General features: G+C 37.0%; 1 protein-coding gene across 1 annotated transcript; it reads right to left on the reverse strand.

Moving 5' to 3' along the window:
* Positions 1-6,876: 6,876 nt before the first annotated feature.
* Positions 6,877-8,465, reverse strand: LOC144051081 (BTB/POZ domain-containing protein KCTD12-like). The gene has a single exon (XM_077564861.1). The coding sequence runs from the start codon at positions 8,264-8,266 to the stop codon at positions 7,448-7,450; it is 819 nt and encodes a 272-aa protein (XP_077420987.1). The 5' UTR covers positions 8,267-8,465; the 3' UTR covers positions 6,877-7,447.
* Between the last annotated feature and the right edge of the window lie 8,214 nt (positions 8,466-16,679).

The raw sequence follows: 16,679 nt of genomic DNA on the forward strand, positions 1-16,679 counted from the left end.
AGAAAGTCTTCAAGTTACACAAGTCTTTAAAAGAAAAGCTACTTTGAAAAATGCAGAACGGAGTCTAGCATTTCCCATTTGGGCTTTACAGTATGCGTAGACGTTTGTGGGTTAATTAAATGAGTGAAACATTAAAGTGTGATTATTTGGAAATAGTAGAAAGAGAAAGACGTTTTTTGTTGAAATTGTGTTGAAAATTCAGGCAGCTGTGGTTTTAGTGTCTTAGTCTTGTATGAGCTCACTTTGTGTTCACAAGCTCATATCCTCTTAAGTAGCTGAAAAGACAGGAAGCAGCGACATATCTGGCAAATGTCCTCGCAGTGGAACATCTCTGCTCAACATTTCCCAGAAAATGCTTGTCAGGGGTGACAGTTAGATGGGGGGGGGGGGGGGATTTTTCATTTGTGTCCTATAGTGAGTTAATTGATGCCGACGCAAATGATGAACTGTAAAATGCCAAAAGCGATGTTCGCAGTTTATTCATGTGGCAACATAATATTGCTTTTGTATGGCAAAACAGAACACATCTTGTGTGTGTGTGTGTGCATGATCCATATACAGTATATTGCAAAATTCCGTGAAGAACAAGCACCTTGTGACTTGCCTTAACTCATTAACTGCCATTGACGGCTATAGATGTCATAAATTCATTTGAACTATTTCTATTTGTTTAACTTTTTTTTTCAATTTTTGTTAACAAGAGTATGAAAACCTAGAAAACATTTTTTTTTTTACATTTAGAACAGATATAAAAATTAATCGTGAGTTAACTAGTGAAGTCATGCAATTAATTATGATTAAAAATGGTAATCGCCTGACACCCTAATTTTTAATAATCTTTTTTTTTTAAATAAATAATTGTAATTTTTTTCCAATTTTTAATAATCTTTTTTTTTTTAAAGAAAAGATTATAAAAAATTTGTGAGTCATGCGATTAATTACAATTAAAAAAATTATTGATTAACGCCCCTAATTTTTTAATAATATTTTTTTTTTGATGACTTTGTTATTTAAAATTAATCACAATTGTTATACATTTTTTTCTAGGTTTTCATACTCTTGTTAAAAAAGTGGAAAAAACTGAAACTAATAGAAATAGTTCAAATGAATTGTTGACGTCTATAGCCGTCAATGGCAGTGAATGAGTTAATTTGAGACTCTAAGGTTGAGCTCGCAGAACTCCAACCAGAAAGATTTATTTATTTATTTAAGCTTATCACTATGACGTGATATTCTGCATTCTTTCCCACCTACTCTCAGTATTACAAAGCAACCAATTGTTTTATGTTTTACTTTATCACCTACTTGCTCAGCTGTCGTTAGTGTGCATCAAACTTTCAGTTTCAGACCACAAGCAGCTGGCCGAGCAACCACTCAAAACATGCCCCCTCCCTTTTTTTTTTCTCTCTCTCTTTTTTTTTTTTTTTTTACTAAACCAACGACTGACCACCTTGGATAATAAACACAATATTTTGAGTATCCGATTGACATTACAAAACATGTCAAACAAATGTGACATTTTAGTTTCATTAAAAAAAAAAAAATGCCTTCAGCTTTGAGAAGCACACACAATGGTGAGATCATTGCGAGACTTCTAATCAGCTTCCTTCATGTCTTGCCCTTTGAGAAAGCTCTGACAGTGTACGGGAGGTTGATGGGGGGGTGGGGGGGGGGTGGCTTGGTGTGAAGAGGAAGCCCAAGCAGCCGCAGCAGGGGAGGAGGATGTTCCCTCTCACCCTCTCTGTTGCCTGCTGCTGACGAACGCTGGCAGGCCTTTAGCCTGACGCTTTACCAGTCCAGTTTAAGGCTCAGCTTTCGCACCGACCTCCGGTTTGCCGCTGTGTGCCGAGAGCTGCTCAGCGGAGGCTGGCAAGATAAATACAGCGCAAAGCAGCTTGCCTTGTTTAAAAGTTGAAGGTTTATTAGGTGTGGACTTGTCGCTGCTTTTCCAGCTTTGTTTATGCAAACAATTTTAGGGGGGGGGGGGGTATTTTTCTCAGCCCAATCACAAATCGATATTGTCCTATGGTCAGGAAAACAAAGCGGCGAGATAATACTCGAGTACGAGTTCATACTAACTACGTCAAGCAAAAAAAAGTGGTTGAACGAATATGAATTCAAATGTATAACAGAATGGATGGTGTTCCACAGGGTTCGATTCTGGGGCATCTGCCGTTTTCATCGTATCTGCTGCCTGTGGGTTCCATCTTAAGAAAATAGCAGTGGTTGTTTTAAAGTGCTCTATAAATATAGAGTTGAGATGAGTGATGGGAGTCAACGTGCCTCTATATATACGTGCTGGACAAAACACTTGCTGAATTCAAGGTGAAAAAAGCCAGATTCGATGAAAAGGCTACTCTACCGATTAATCCTCTTCGCCAGTAGAATGTCTTGAATTTAAAAATAAATATTTTTCAATAAAGAAGGGTTTACTGGATGTAAATAGGAAACTGGTTGGGTTCAAGAAATGAGATGACGCAGCAGTCTATCATTTTAACTCATTAACTGCCATTGACGGCTATAGACGTAATAAATTAATTTGAACTATTTCTATTAGTTTAATATTTTTTTCCAGTTTTGTTAACAAGAGTATTAAAACCTAGGGGAAAACATACTGTACATACAGAACAGATATAAAATTTGTGATTAATCGTGAGTTAACTATTGAAGTCATGCGATTAATTACAATTAAAATTGTAATCGCCTGACGAACTAATTTTTAATATTTTTTTCTTTTTTTGAAAAAAGATTATTTAAAAAAAAAGAAAAGATTATTAAAAAATTAGATCGTAAAATTGAAAATGTAATTAATTAATTTTTAATAATCTTTTCTTTTTTTAAATAATCGTTTTTCAAAAAAAGAAAAAAATATTAAAAATTAGGTCATCAGGCGATAAAAAATTTTTAAAGTCATGTGACGACCTAATTTTTAATATTTTTTTCTTTTTGGGAAAAATTATTATTTAACAAAAGAAAATAAAAGATTATTAAAAATTTGGTCGTCAGGCGATTATTTTTTTTTTCAATTGTTATTAATAACATGACTTCAATAGTTAACTCACAATTAATCACAAATTTTATATCTGTTCTAAATGTACAATAAAAACTTTTTTCTATGTTTTCATACGCTTGTTAACAAAAGTGGAAAAAATGTTATACTAATTGAAATAGTTAAAATGAAGAATTTTTGACGTCTAAAGCCGTCAAAGGCAGTGAATGAGTTAAACAGGACACGGATATCAACATCTCTGATTTTAATGCAATACAACAAATATTGGGGAAAGGTCAAAGAACTCATTCAGAATATCGGCCGTCTAGACAAAACATCAGACAGTTTATTTTTAAGGTCTTGAGACATTTTTCTAACCTTGTGACGCTCATTGATTATTCATGTCAGGCAGCGTAACAAATAACCTCCAACACTTCAAAAAGATGTGCTTATGGCTGATGCAAATGTCCATTGACAGCAGCAGAACTAAACAACATTTCATGTAAAGAAAAAAAAATCACACTGAAAGGTTTTGGTTGAAAGAATGTTTTCACTCTTCTCCTCACAGACATGACACACATGGCCGCTTGTCCTGCTAACCCTATTTGACGGTTTTAATCTGATTATTCAAGGGAAAATCCATCAACTCTCCCCCATGGGGGTTTATGAAGCAAAGCCTCGTGAAACAAACTAGTGTTAAAGTGTAACGTTTTGTATTAAATGTAAAGTCAGAAGAATGAAGATAGCTGTGGTCTTTTGGACAAGAGTTGAATTAAAATACATTCACTAATGGTTCAAACATTTGAGTGGTTCAAAGGAAAACAGTGGACAAGGGAATTGGATTGGGAAGTGTTTTGCTAAGAATAACTACCATTTGAATTTGTACTCAGCAAATTGTTTTGGAACAAACTTAGCTTGCTTGTTTTGTTGTGCTACTAACAGTGTTGCCATAAATGTCAATATTTTATCATTTAAAGTTGTTTCAAAATTATTTATTGTTTTAGCACCCAAAAATATATATAAGCTGTTTTTTTTTACAGTGTATATATTTATGTTAAGCATTCTTCAAGTTGCTACGGAAGCGTATTGCATTCACTTGGAAAAAAAAGTCCTGTTTTTCTGACAAATTCTGAGTATTTTTTTCAGTTTTATTGAATATTTTTTTTCCTGTTTTTTTTTAGTTTTTGTTATTTTTTCTTTTTTTAAATGTACTCTGTTTTTCTGAATAATTTTTTTTCTTCCTGTTTTATAAAATAATAATTTCTCTGTTTTTCAGAATTTTTTTCTTTCTGTTTTTCTGAACATTTTTTAAAAAGCGTTTTCCCTCAGAGGTTAGAGAACAAACCACGATACAGTATACACATTCATTCTTTTATTGAGAGCCAGTAAGTAAACATGACCATCTTATTGCATATGGAGGTATGCGGGAAAGTGTCCGCTTCCGCTATTAAGTAAGTCTGCAACATGTCACTTGGAGTTAAGAGGTAAAAAATAATAAGAATAATTACTCTGAAAAACAGAACACCAGCTGTTTTTCTGTATTTTTTTTTTTTTTTTTGGAAATTTTTTTTTAAAAAGTTTTTGGGAATATTTTTTTCCCCTGTTTTTCTGAGTAATTTTTCCTCCTGTTTTTCTGATTTTTTTTTTTTTTTTTGAAAATTTTTTCCCTGTTTTTCTGAATTTTTTTTCATTTTTTTGGAAAAACTTTTTTAAAAAGTTTTTGGGAATATTTTTTTCTCTGTTTTTCTGATTTTTTTTTTCATTTTTTGGGGAAAAAGTTTTTTAAAAAGTTTTTTTGAATATTTTTTTTCCTGTTTTTCTGAATATTTTTTTCAGCCTGTTTTTCAGAATATTTTTTTGACAGAAAAAAAATTAGTCAGGAAAAACAGTTTTTTTTTTCTTCAAGTGAATGCAATACGCTTCTGTAAGTTGCTTACTGTGATGTTTACTTATATCTTATTTAGAAATATATGCTTTTAATTTGGAAGGCCGCTCCGTATTTCCGTTTCCTGTTTACAGTTCTCTCTGTTCGTCATTGAGAGTAGCCCGCAGTTGAAAATGTCTGCACTTCGAAGATGATTACATTGTTGAGTTCAAATGAAAACCTAAACAGATAACTTGAATTGATTTTTAATTAATTAATTTTCGTTGATAGAAAAATTATTTCAGTATTTGAATGTTTAGTAAGAAATTATCTGCGCCTTTCTCAGTGTAACGTGGGCACTGTTTTCAAGCGTTGACATACTACATGTTATTGTACAATGCAGTAAAGTTTGCTTTTGTACCCAAGTGGTTAGCTGTTGCAAAAGCTTGCTTTTGCTTTCCACATGATTCTCTAGTGGTGAAATTGTCTTTAGTTCCCGCTCGGTTATGGCGTGGATGTTAATCTAAATTGTTGCCAGCCTTGTGATTGGTTGGCAACAAGTCGAGGGCGTAGTCCGCCGTTGATTCAACCTTGTCTTGGAAATATTTTGTGTTTGTTTACAACTTTGCATTTGATGATGTAACTCAGTCCTTTCTTGATGTTTTCTAGGAATTGACCAAGTAGTCGAGTCACATTGTCCCGTATTGTAATGTAACAATTTAACTCTTTGACTGCCAAAAACGTTAAATAACGTTTAGTAAAATCCTAGGGAGGAGTGCCAAAGACGTTAAAAGACGTTTGTTTCAAAACAGAGGTGAAACTAACCATTTTCTATTGTTGATTACTGAAAAACGGAATAAGGTAGAAACAAACTTTTTTTTCTGATGAAAGATGAGAGTCCAATCTTTCATTTGGCAGTATGTGTGTTTCCATAGTCCAAACACATAATTTTCTGTAGACCTTGAAAGATCAGTCAAAACGCTTAAATCGGCTGGCACCCACGGCATCCCTTTTCTGAAAACGTCTGGCAGTCAAAGAGTTAAGGAGGGGTTTCTTATGTAGCCAAAGGACCTTCTTATTTCATTTTCTGTTATCGTGTCTGATTTAATCAAAGAACAAATGCATCAGGGCTATTGTGAACACAAAGTGATGCTATGTTATAATATCAGAGGCGATACAGAAGGTATGAAAATGAAACACAGTTCGCTAACGGCAGAGGCTGTGGGAGAAGAAGTGTGAAAGATTTGGTGCATAGAAGCCGATTCAAAGAATGCCAGCAAATCTGCAAATGGTCTTGGCTCACTCGCTGTCCTCCTCCACCAGTGAGTGGCGGCTTTGCGCACGTCCGTTTCCAGCGTCTGGCTGACGGTTTTGCAGTATTTTTTTTCTTCTTCTTCTTTTTCTGCCGTTTCAGTTGACTGTTGCGGTTCTGGAGCATCGTGTCCTTTGTGTAAAGACCTCTGAAAAGTCACAGTCATCCTTCCTATTTCCGGCCCAGATGGTAGGGTCAGATGACAGCAGATTTGAGCTCGCTCGTGTAGATGCTGCTTTGTGTAGGAGGGAGCTTTGCCTGTTGGCTGGACATTATAGAATATTATGAATTTGTTTATGCGTGGTGATGGACATTTGGGATTGTTTCAAAAGGTTTGCTTTGCTGCCACTTTGCTTTATGTTGACTGAATAAATCAATCTTTCACTTTCACAATATTTTACTTCATCTTGCTTTTTTTTTTTTTTTTTTTTTGCCCAGGGCAAATAAATGAGTCCTTTGTGAAGGAGTAGAATTTACTCTATTAGATCGACCTGCTAAATTTGTATTTTCAATAAGACCCCATTTAAGTGCATATTTTGATGGCGTCAGGTTCGCTTACAAGCGTTTTGTCGCTGTGGCCACAAGCTATAACATTTAAATAACATCAAGAGTGTGCAGGTTAAATTATTTATCTAATCTAAAGTGACGGTGGTGTGAAATATATGGATTTGAATATCAGATTTCAAGTCATGACAACATGAAAGAGTGGCACAGTATTACCAAGTCACATTTTATTTAATGGTTAAATATATATACAGCTCATATATATATATATATATATATATATATATATATCACAGCCTACTTTTAAAATATATATATTTTTTGAGAATCAGAAGCAGCCAATCTCACAGCCATTCTTGAAGATTATTACTGTAGTTTGTCTTTTACGCAAAAAAAGATAAAAAAATTATTCACAAAGCAAATTTTAAAAGGTTGTGTAGTAGTATCACCAAACAAGTTACGATTTAAAAAAATACATGTAAAGTTATGGGGCCTTTATACACCAAACACAACATACAGAATTTACAGTTCATGCTTCATATGTCCTTCCTAAGGGTCACCAACATGAGTAACCTGTGGGCCAGTAATAAAAATAGGTACCAGTTGATGGTACATTATTTTCTAGGAATATTATAGAAGTAAACTTGGAGTCCTTTTCATTAATTAATATCCATGAAGTAGCTCACTTTGGTTACAAACTGTACCCACAAAATACATCACTAAAATAAAAGTGTCACAAAAAAAAAAAAAAGTCACAAACTGAACCCGCCGTTCGAGTTCACCGACTGAAAACGTACTCGGTGTAGCTGGTCCACACTTTGTCCTCCCCCGGGTCACTGCTGGCGTACGAGCACGTGCCCGTGGAGTTGCAGGCCACCATGTGGAAGCCGGCCTCCGCCAGCCGGTCGAACGCTTGCTCCAGGAAGTTGTACTTGAGGTAGTACCTGGACGTGTACTTGTCCGGGGTTCGGTCCGGGTCTCTGCTCTCATTCAGCGTGTCCCCAAACACTTCTTTGGTGAGGCAGATCTTGCCGCACACGGTGATCCTGGCCACTCTGCGGAATTTGACGTCCGCCTGGATGTCTCTGCCGATGGTGTAGCTGCCTCGGTAGCCCACCGTGATGTAGCCCGCGCTGGACCCGGGCGAGCGCAGGGTTCGGTCCGACAATGAGGAGGAGGAGGAGGTGGTGGTGGTGGTGGTCGGGCTGGCGAGCTCAACCTCTTCCGACTCCTCGCCGTCCTCCGTGGGGGAGCTTCCTTTGCTGGGGCCCGCCAGGCGCCTCGACAGCTCCGGGAGCCGGAAGAAGTCCGCCTCCTTCAGCAACCGCCTCCGCTCCTTGAAGAACTCGGGCAGGAAGAGCTCCGAGTCCCGCAAGTAGTCCAGAATGTAGCGGAAGAGAAAGCCGTCTCGGTCGAAAAAGAAGCGACCCTTGCCGTCTTTGGGAAGCTCGTCCGGGGAACTTTGGCTGAACTTGGCCCCCAGCAGGGAGTCGGGCACCGCCGTCAGCGTGTCGAGCCGGGTCACGTACACTTGGCCGCCCACGTTGAGCTCCACGATGTCGGGGAAAGTGGAGCTTTGGCTCTCGGTGTCTGCCATCGCTGCTCGTGGTTTGAGGGGAAGATAGTTGGGTCGCGTTCCCAATTTTGAGAAGGGTTTTTATAGGGTTTGGCTGAGTGGGAGGAGAAGCGCAACGAGAGCCAACATCGCTTTTAACTGTTCAGTGGGAGTTCGTGGTGCGTTTAATGATTCGATCTCCCAAATGTTCATTTCCACCAACACAACATATCCAGTCTAATGTAATGTAATAGCACTTTTTTTTTTAAGTGTAGGCTATAAAATTACGTGTACAAATTATTGATTACGTATCCCCTTAATTGGTTGTTCTCAGTAAAGTAAAGTTGCATAATTTCTTTATTTCATTAAAAAATAATAATGTTTAGCTATCTAAGTCAGCGGATAGTGACAGCTAGTCATAACAATTCGATGCTCTCGCTGCATATAGGTAGACCGTAGGCTACCTGCGGAATGCATCCACCTGTTGCCACTCATACAACAAAAGACGACGTATGGCTTCCTGCGAGTATATCAAACTAACAAAATATTGCCAACTCAAAGCGAATACATGCTTTTGAACTCTAACAACATGTAAATCCTCTGCTGATCCCCTCTCTGTACTCATAACGTCTACTTGAGTCTACTACATAGTTTCTTTCCAGTCAGAGTACATCTCCCAAGACCCGACGCAGTACTGCCATAATCGTTGTATTATAGTGCCATCTAGTGGATTTTTTTCGAAGGTGCACCATAGGTACAAAGTACAGTAGTGTAAAGTAATAGGTCGTAATAATAATAATCATTTGTTTGTTTTTTTTAAAAAGGGGGCAAGCTTGCCCTGACGAAGGCCTACCAAGGCTAAAACGCGTTGGGAATTTTTTAATCAACTGGCCATGTGACAATAAAGGCCTTTTACTTGGAACACCTTTGAGTGCCTCAGTTTTCTTTCTTTTTTCAAAATGCTTTTTTTCCCTCCACTGAAGAGCACCAAATAAATTTTTTTTGGGGGGATGGGATAAATCCAAAATATCCTAGCAGCGCATGCTCTGATTGTTTTCACTCAATAATAACAATCATTTATAGTAAAGCACAGTACAACCAAAACTCTGATTACATACGAGTCAACGCAGCTAATCAAGAAGTAATAAAAGCCGTTATTTACAATTTGTTGGAACGTCAATTAATGGTAAATGATTAATTCCCCATACACATAAGCCATCGTGTGCATGTCGATTCCGTTAAAGGTCACTTTTTTTTCCCTTCTCTCGCAGTCTGGCAGAAGATAATTGGATGAAGGAGGTAGGGTGCCAATTACAATATTAAGGTTAAGAGAAATAGAATAGCAGAAATGGAAATATGCCTGTCGTACCTGAATTATTGCCTTTGCCATTTTACCCAAGTAAATGCTTTATTTCATTTCAAATAGTTGGTGTTGCTTTATATTCATTGCCACTTTCTTAACACTGTTTTCTAAACATTACATCCTGAAAAACAAGAATAATTAAATTAAATTATTAAAATCCCCAAATATGGCATGTAACCTTCTGGGCATGACTATAGTGCAGGTCGTATGCATTACACAACACAAAGAACTGGACCACACACACACATACACTCACAAGTAGGGATGCAGACATAAAAGCAGTGACCTATAGAAACTATTGCATAGAAATTAATGTGTACTGTAATTGCGTTTGGGCAATTGTGTGCATGAAGGTTCAGCAACTGAATTCTGTTGGAGTGCAGGTTGTGATTGTGCGTGCGCGTTTGTGAGAGATGATATTAACATTCCTGTGACCATCCCTCCCCTCTGATGTGACTCCCTGCGGTCAAACCCTGTCAGTCTGCAGTTTACTGGAGTGTGAGCTCTCCAACAATCTTTATGCTCTTTACGCCCCTCATTCCAACAGTGTTGTCTCTTTTCTTGGCTATCACATCTTCAATGTTACAGCGCGCAGGTCGGTGAAGCTCAATAAATCAGAAAATCATTGAAAAGTTGATTTTAGAAATGTAAGAAATGTAATCATTAAATGCAATACTTTTCAGAAGGCCAAGTCTGCCCGATTTCTATATAAAATTTATTTGTTATGTTCCAATCTCTTGAGACAATTTTTGTTTTGTTTTGTTTTAATTAGCGGTACGATATAATCGTCACAAATAAATATGACATCATGAAATAATTTTGCTCTGTGCATAGAGAATCTGAGTAATGTGGTCAACTCAAATATTAATTTAATTTGTTCCACAGCCACACAGCAGGGTTATTATAGTTTGGGAATTTTCATATTAGTTCGTTTTTATTTTGCTTTGAGTTTTTTATTTATTTATTTTAATTTAGTTAGTTTTGATTAGTTTTCAGGATGGTTGTTAGTTTTTATTAGTTTTTGTAAAAAAAAAATAATAATAAAAAAAAAAGAAGCTTACTTTTATTTATTTTTTTAGTTACTTTAAGGATTAGTTTTAGTTTTTTTTAAATGCGCAATATTTAATAAACACCATGGTAAACTGGTGTAAAATGTAACCGAAAGTCAAGTAGGCAAATTTGTCGCAGAGGAGCGACGTCATCTGAAGGTGCTTTTCTATTGGCTGCTACTAGATGCCATCACTTCCGCGTGACCCACTTTCAAATGTCTTTATAACGGTTAATGAATATACTTAAAATCACATTTGAAATCATCCCCAAAGGCTCATGTATTAAATAAATTTACCAAAGACTAAAAAAGAGGGACATTTTTGCTTTAATTATAGTTAGTTTTAGTTCGTTTTGTAAACATAACATGTAGTTTCAGTTAGTTTTCGTTTTTTAAAAAGCCTTTTCGTTTTTATTTTATTTAGTTAACAAAATAGTTAGTTTGTTTTTTTCGTTAGTTTTCGTTAACTAAAATAACCTTTCCACACACATAACTTAAAACACTTATATCATCTATTCTCTTTGAAATGAATATAAATGTCATTACTACATTCCAGCATGTAATATTAATCATGTTTTAAAAATGCTAGGCACATACATGTAGCATATTAATTGTGGCAATATAAAATACCTTGCAATAACCAGTAAAAGTACACTTATTCAATTAGTAGTTTTACTTACTCTGGTTTTATTGCTCGTTATTGGTAATGGTTGTTTTATGAGGATTTTCGTTTTTTTTTTTTACATCCGCAACGTCATCATTAATCATCCAATTCTCTCCAAGAGCTGAGACCTGCAAATTCTTAAGTGTGTCATCTACGTGAACAGCAAATGTTCCGAAGTCATGTGACTGGGCGTGTGTGTGTGTGTGTGTGTGTGTGTGTGTGTGTGTGTGTGTGTGTGTGTGTGTGTGTGTGTGTGTGTTGTCATTGTCACCTTCTCTCAGGGTAATGTCTGTACCCTTGTGCTCCTCAATCAGCTCTAATGGATCCTCTGGCTCCGATTCAGCTGGGGCACTGATTATGATGCACATATCAAGAACAGGGCGTGGTTTGTGGCCACAGTGTGTCGTGATGAGTTAAGAGGTGTGACGACCATCCCACCATCTCTTCCATTCTTTATCTATTTGCTGGTGATGTGCAAAATGACACTCATTTATAATACAATTGCACGTTTTACACATATGGTGTGTTCATTAAAAACAAAAACATTTTATTATAAATATGACATCTTTACCCCCCCCCAACTGTATAGCTTGTGTGCACAAATGTGAAGGGGTCACATGGGTGCCATCCATCGTGCTCCTCTCAGCCTCCATTTGAGAGTGAACCGGTCCCCAGGGGGTAATATGTGCTATTGTATGTGCGTGTGCTCTCTATATTATTCTCCCCACTGCATTTCTATGGGTCGGGGAGAAAGAAAAAAAAAAAAAGAAATAGGCTGCCCATCCTTTTTGTCATAAAAGCGCTGCACTGTGAGGAAGATGACAAGACTGTCCACTGGTGAAAACGCACAAAATCAGAGAAGCTGGCTTGTGGCTACGACTTTCATCATCATAACATCCCAGTAAACAATTTCAGTACTTACATGTCAGAAATCGTCGAGTGATGTCAGTGGGGAAAAAATGGAACATGTCATGTATAATGATTTGACACCATTAAAAGTAATCAGTTTATATAACAGTGTAAGTGTATTGTTTCCTCAAAATAACTGACAATACAGCCATTTGCAGCTAAACCACTGGCAACAAAAGTGAGTACACCCCTAAGTGAAAAAAGTTCAAATCGAGCAGTCTTTTTTTTTTACTCCCCAGCGTGGCCACACAAAATATTGACACATTTTCACTTACGGTCCACTCACTTTTGTTGCCTGGGATTTAGCAATTAATGGCTGTATTTTGAGGGTGTCAACCCAATTTTGTTTTTGTTTTTTGGACAATATGTTCTCTGCAGCCCCACTAGTGCAAACATTTGTGAAATATGAGTTATGAAGCAAACTCCAGCAGTTTTTATCCATCTTAGTGTGCGGCCATTTTGCCACTTGCTGTCGAGTGAAAAATGACATCACGGTTGCTCATGTCTCAGTTAACAACCAATCACGACACAGCTTCAGAAAACAGGTGAGCTGTGATTGGTTGTTGCAGTAGTTAGTCCTGAGCAACTGTGATGTCATCTTCAGTCGACAGCCTGTGGCAAAATGGCCGCCCTCTGAGATGGATAAAAACGGCTGGATTTTGCTTCATAACTCATATTCCACAAATGTAATATTAACTAATTTACTGCCATTAGTTTAATCCCCCCCCCCCCACTATTGTTATCAAGGGTATGGAAACCTAGAAAATTGTTTTTATTGTACATTTAGAACAGATATAAAAAATTATGATTAATCATGAGTTTAAATAATTAAGTAATCAAACAAAAAATAAAATATTATTAAAAAATTAGGGGCGTCAGACGATTAATTTTTTTAATTGTAATTAATCGCATGACTTCATTAGTTAACTCATACATTTTTAATAATCTTTTCTCCAAAAAAAAGATTATTAAAAATTGGAAACAAAAATTACAATTATTTTATTTATTTAAAAAAAAAAGAGTTAACTATTGAAGTCATGTGATTAATTACAATAAAAATTAGGAGTGTCTGGCAATTAAAATCGTAATTAATTGCACAACTTCATGAGTTAACTCACGATTAATCACAAATTTTATATCTGTTCAAAATAAACAATTAAAAAAATCTAGGTTTTCATACTTTTGTTAACAAAAGCGGAAAAAAATGTTAAACTAATAGAAATAGTTCAAATAATTTTTTTGACGTCTATAACAGTCAGTGGCAGTAAATGATTTGATTAAGTAATCAAACAAAAAATAAAATATTATTAAAAAATTAGGGGCGTCAGACGATTAATTTTTTTAATTGTAATTAATCGCATGACTTCAATAGTTAACTCATACATTTTTAATAATCTTTTCTCCCAAAAAAAGATTATAAAAAATTGGAAACAAAAATTACAATTATTTTATTTATTAAAAAAAAAAAGAGTTAACTATTGAAGTCATGTGATTAATTACAATGAAAATTAGGAGTGTCTGGCAATTAAAATCGTTATTAATTGCACGACTTCATGAGTTAACTCACGATTAATCACAAATTTTATATCTGTTCAAAATGTACAATTAAAAAAATCTAGGTTTTCATACTTTTGTTAACAAAAGTGGAAAAAAATGTTAAACTAATAGAAATAGTTCAAATACATTTTTTGACGTCTATAACCGTCAGTGGCAGTAAATGAGTTAATTAGAATGTCATGTTTAGACGAATCACACCACATATTATTGTCAAGAAATGTTTAAGGTTGACTTCCCCTTCAAAAACACTCTTCAAACAAATGTAATTGAATCTCTACCCCGCGATTCTGACTCAAATCTGCAGCCAATTGGGCGTGTTCAAGCTCCAGCTCGTCTACCTGCAGCCACTCTGAGTGGTTCTGGGGCCCGGTTGGATAATTAGGTTCTCCTGGCTGATTTCATTAGAGAAGCCGCTACATTCATTTAGCTGACGATTCTCCTCAGCTGCTTGGAGAGGCTAATGGAGGAGATGGAGAGATATATGGGAAGCAATAAGACATGGCAGTATCTTGCGCTGTGTGATACATGCACTGATATATTTGATAATGTTGCCTTTATACGCAACAATGCAACAATACTATCTTTCATCCGCATCACATATATGTGCTTTTCTTCCGTCTATGTTTCCAGGACCAGCTTGGCAATTCAATTAGAGAGGACATTACTTAAAAAGGACATAAATATAGGCCAGTAGTCATCATGGGTCAGTAATCATGATAGCGAAGCACCAGATGAGATAAAAGAATGGAATCTCTTGGATCCAGAAAGCAATCGCTCATGTTCAATGAACTCTGGAATTTACTGAGATATGGCAAAAGGGAAGGGAAGGAATGTTATTTTGAAATCCAAGTTGGAATGGGGGGTAAAGAATGCGCTCAACTGTTAAATTAATAAAATGTCTGCGCCCCTATTAAATTAGATCAAGTAGCTGGAATTCAAGACAAAACTAGTAAGACCTGACATATCCTAAGAGCTTTGATTTGAATTGAATAGTGAGATTGTGTGGATTACTCAGGGTTCTCATACCCGTGGCCCACAGGATGATCTTTTGTGGCCCCGACTTGACATCATGATATTGTGGACCCCGGCATTTTTCGACACGTTGTTGCCATGGGCTTTAAAAAAAAAAAATAATAATCACTTATGATCGTCCATAGATAATCTACCGACAGCAGATCAGTAAAACGTAATCCTGAAGTGAGACCGTGTAAAAGGAAAAGGTATTCTGTTGTCTTTTTCAAAACCTGCCATGCAGAGATGAGCGAGAGGACCGGGTCAGCAATCTTGTTGATGTTTTGAAGCACCGTTGCTCTGCACTGTTATAAATAAAGATTGAGAAGATTGGATGGATTGGAATTTTTTTTGTCATTTTATTTATTTAGAAATACTTGATGTGGTCCAGACTCTGACCTGAGTTTGAGACCCCTGTTCTAAATTCACCTTCATCAGTCCAGTGTCTATCCACTTGAATCAGATGGCATAGGTTTCACCTCCCATGTGACCTTCAGTATGAGAAAATGGAGGCACGGATGAAGTAATCCACTGGTTCTCGACCCCGGTCGTCGAGTACCCCGATCCAGCCTGTTTTCCATTATATCCCCTAGCCAACACAGCTGAGGATCGTTATCAGGCTTCATGCAGAGCTTGCTGATTAGCTGATCGTTTGAAACACCTGTGTTGCTTGTGGGCGACATGGAAAAGCAGCATCTATCAGGCTACCAGACGCTAGCGACATAATGCTAACACTGATGCAACCACGCTAAAATGCCAAGAAGAAGAAGGCTAAAATTCAACATAGTACAGCATAGCAATTCCAACTTGATTGGTTGTTTTGATTATCAGGCTTCAACCAGTTTGCATCCCGGTTGAAAGCTCAGCGGACTTGACGGACAAACTCTTTGTTCTTTGCTGAACAGCGACATTTGAAAACAAAAATCTGCTTTGATCACACAACCAATGACTCCGAAAAAGATGCTCGAGGACATCCTAAATATATCCAGTCCTCATGAATGAATGACTCTTTTGGTTCCGATCCAAACGTTCTCTTCGTCAGAGTCCTACGTAAAACCGCCCCCCACCCCCACCCCCCTTTCGTCTGCAAAGTACAAAATAAATGGATTGACTCGGACAAGCGACAGTTTTCCTTCGTAATTGTTAATTATGGAGAGTGCTCAGTGAAGCACCCACGATGAATGGAGATGGGATGTTCGATGTTCTCTCCCTCCCCCCACCCTCCACCCGGTCCATTTTATGGGATTGGTCTCAGATCTCAAGGACACAAAACAGGACACTTACGATGAAGGAGGTGCAGGGGGACGGGTGGGGCACACTCGTCATTTTTGCGTATTACCATTGGTGGAGATCCTGGCAACAGGCGCCAGGATGCTAAGCCCCTCCCCCCCCCATCCACGTGAATCAGAAGTGACCACCATCAGCCCCGCCCAACCCAAGTGGCTCCCGCTCCGGTCCGAGACGAGAGTACAGCACTTAAGGTAATGCAAATAATCGGGGAGGGGGAGCTATTTTAAGACATCGCCTTTCACCACGACCACGGGCGCGGACAAAGACGCAATCCGAGCGATCGTAATTTCACTCACGTTTTCAGACGTGCTCTCTGTCTACAATCAAAGTGGAAAAGAAAAGAAGAAAAGAAAGTCCTGACGTAAGAGATGCTGGAAAGAAACTCAACTAACTGAAATACCTGGAAAAAAAATAGGAAAAAGGGAAATGTGTGTAAAAAATTATATAAAAAAACAGACATAACACTAAAATTTCATTAAATATGAAAACATGAGGGTTCGTATACTGCATAATTAAATTTCCATATTTGGAAAAAAAAATCATAATAGTAACATATATACCACAGTTTAAATAAAGCTTTAAATTCAATTCAAAAGTATCAATAATAAAACAA

Source organism: Vanacampus margaritifer, chromosome 4 (genome assembly GCF_051991255.1).
Source record: "Vanacampus margaritifer isolate UIUO_Vmar chromosome 4, RoL_Vmar_1.0, whole genome shotgun sequence".
Taxonomy (NCBI): Eukaryota; Metazoa; Chordata; class Actinopteri; order Syngnathiformes; family Syngnathidae; genus Vanacampus; species Vanacampus margaritifer.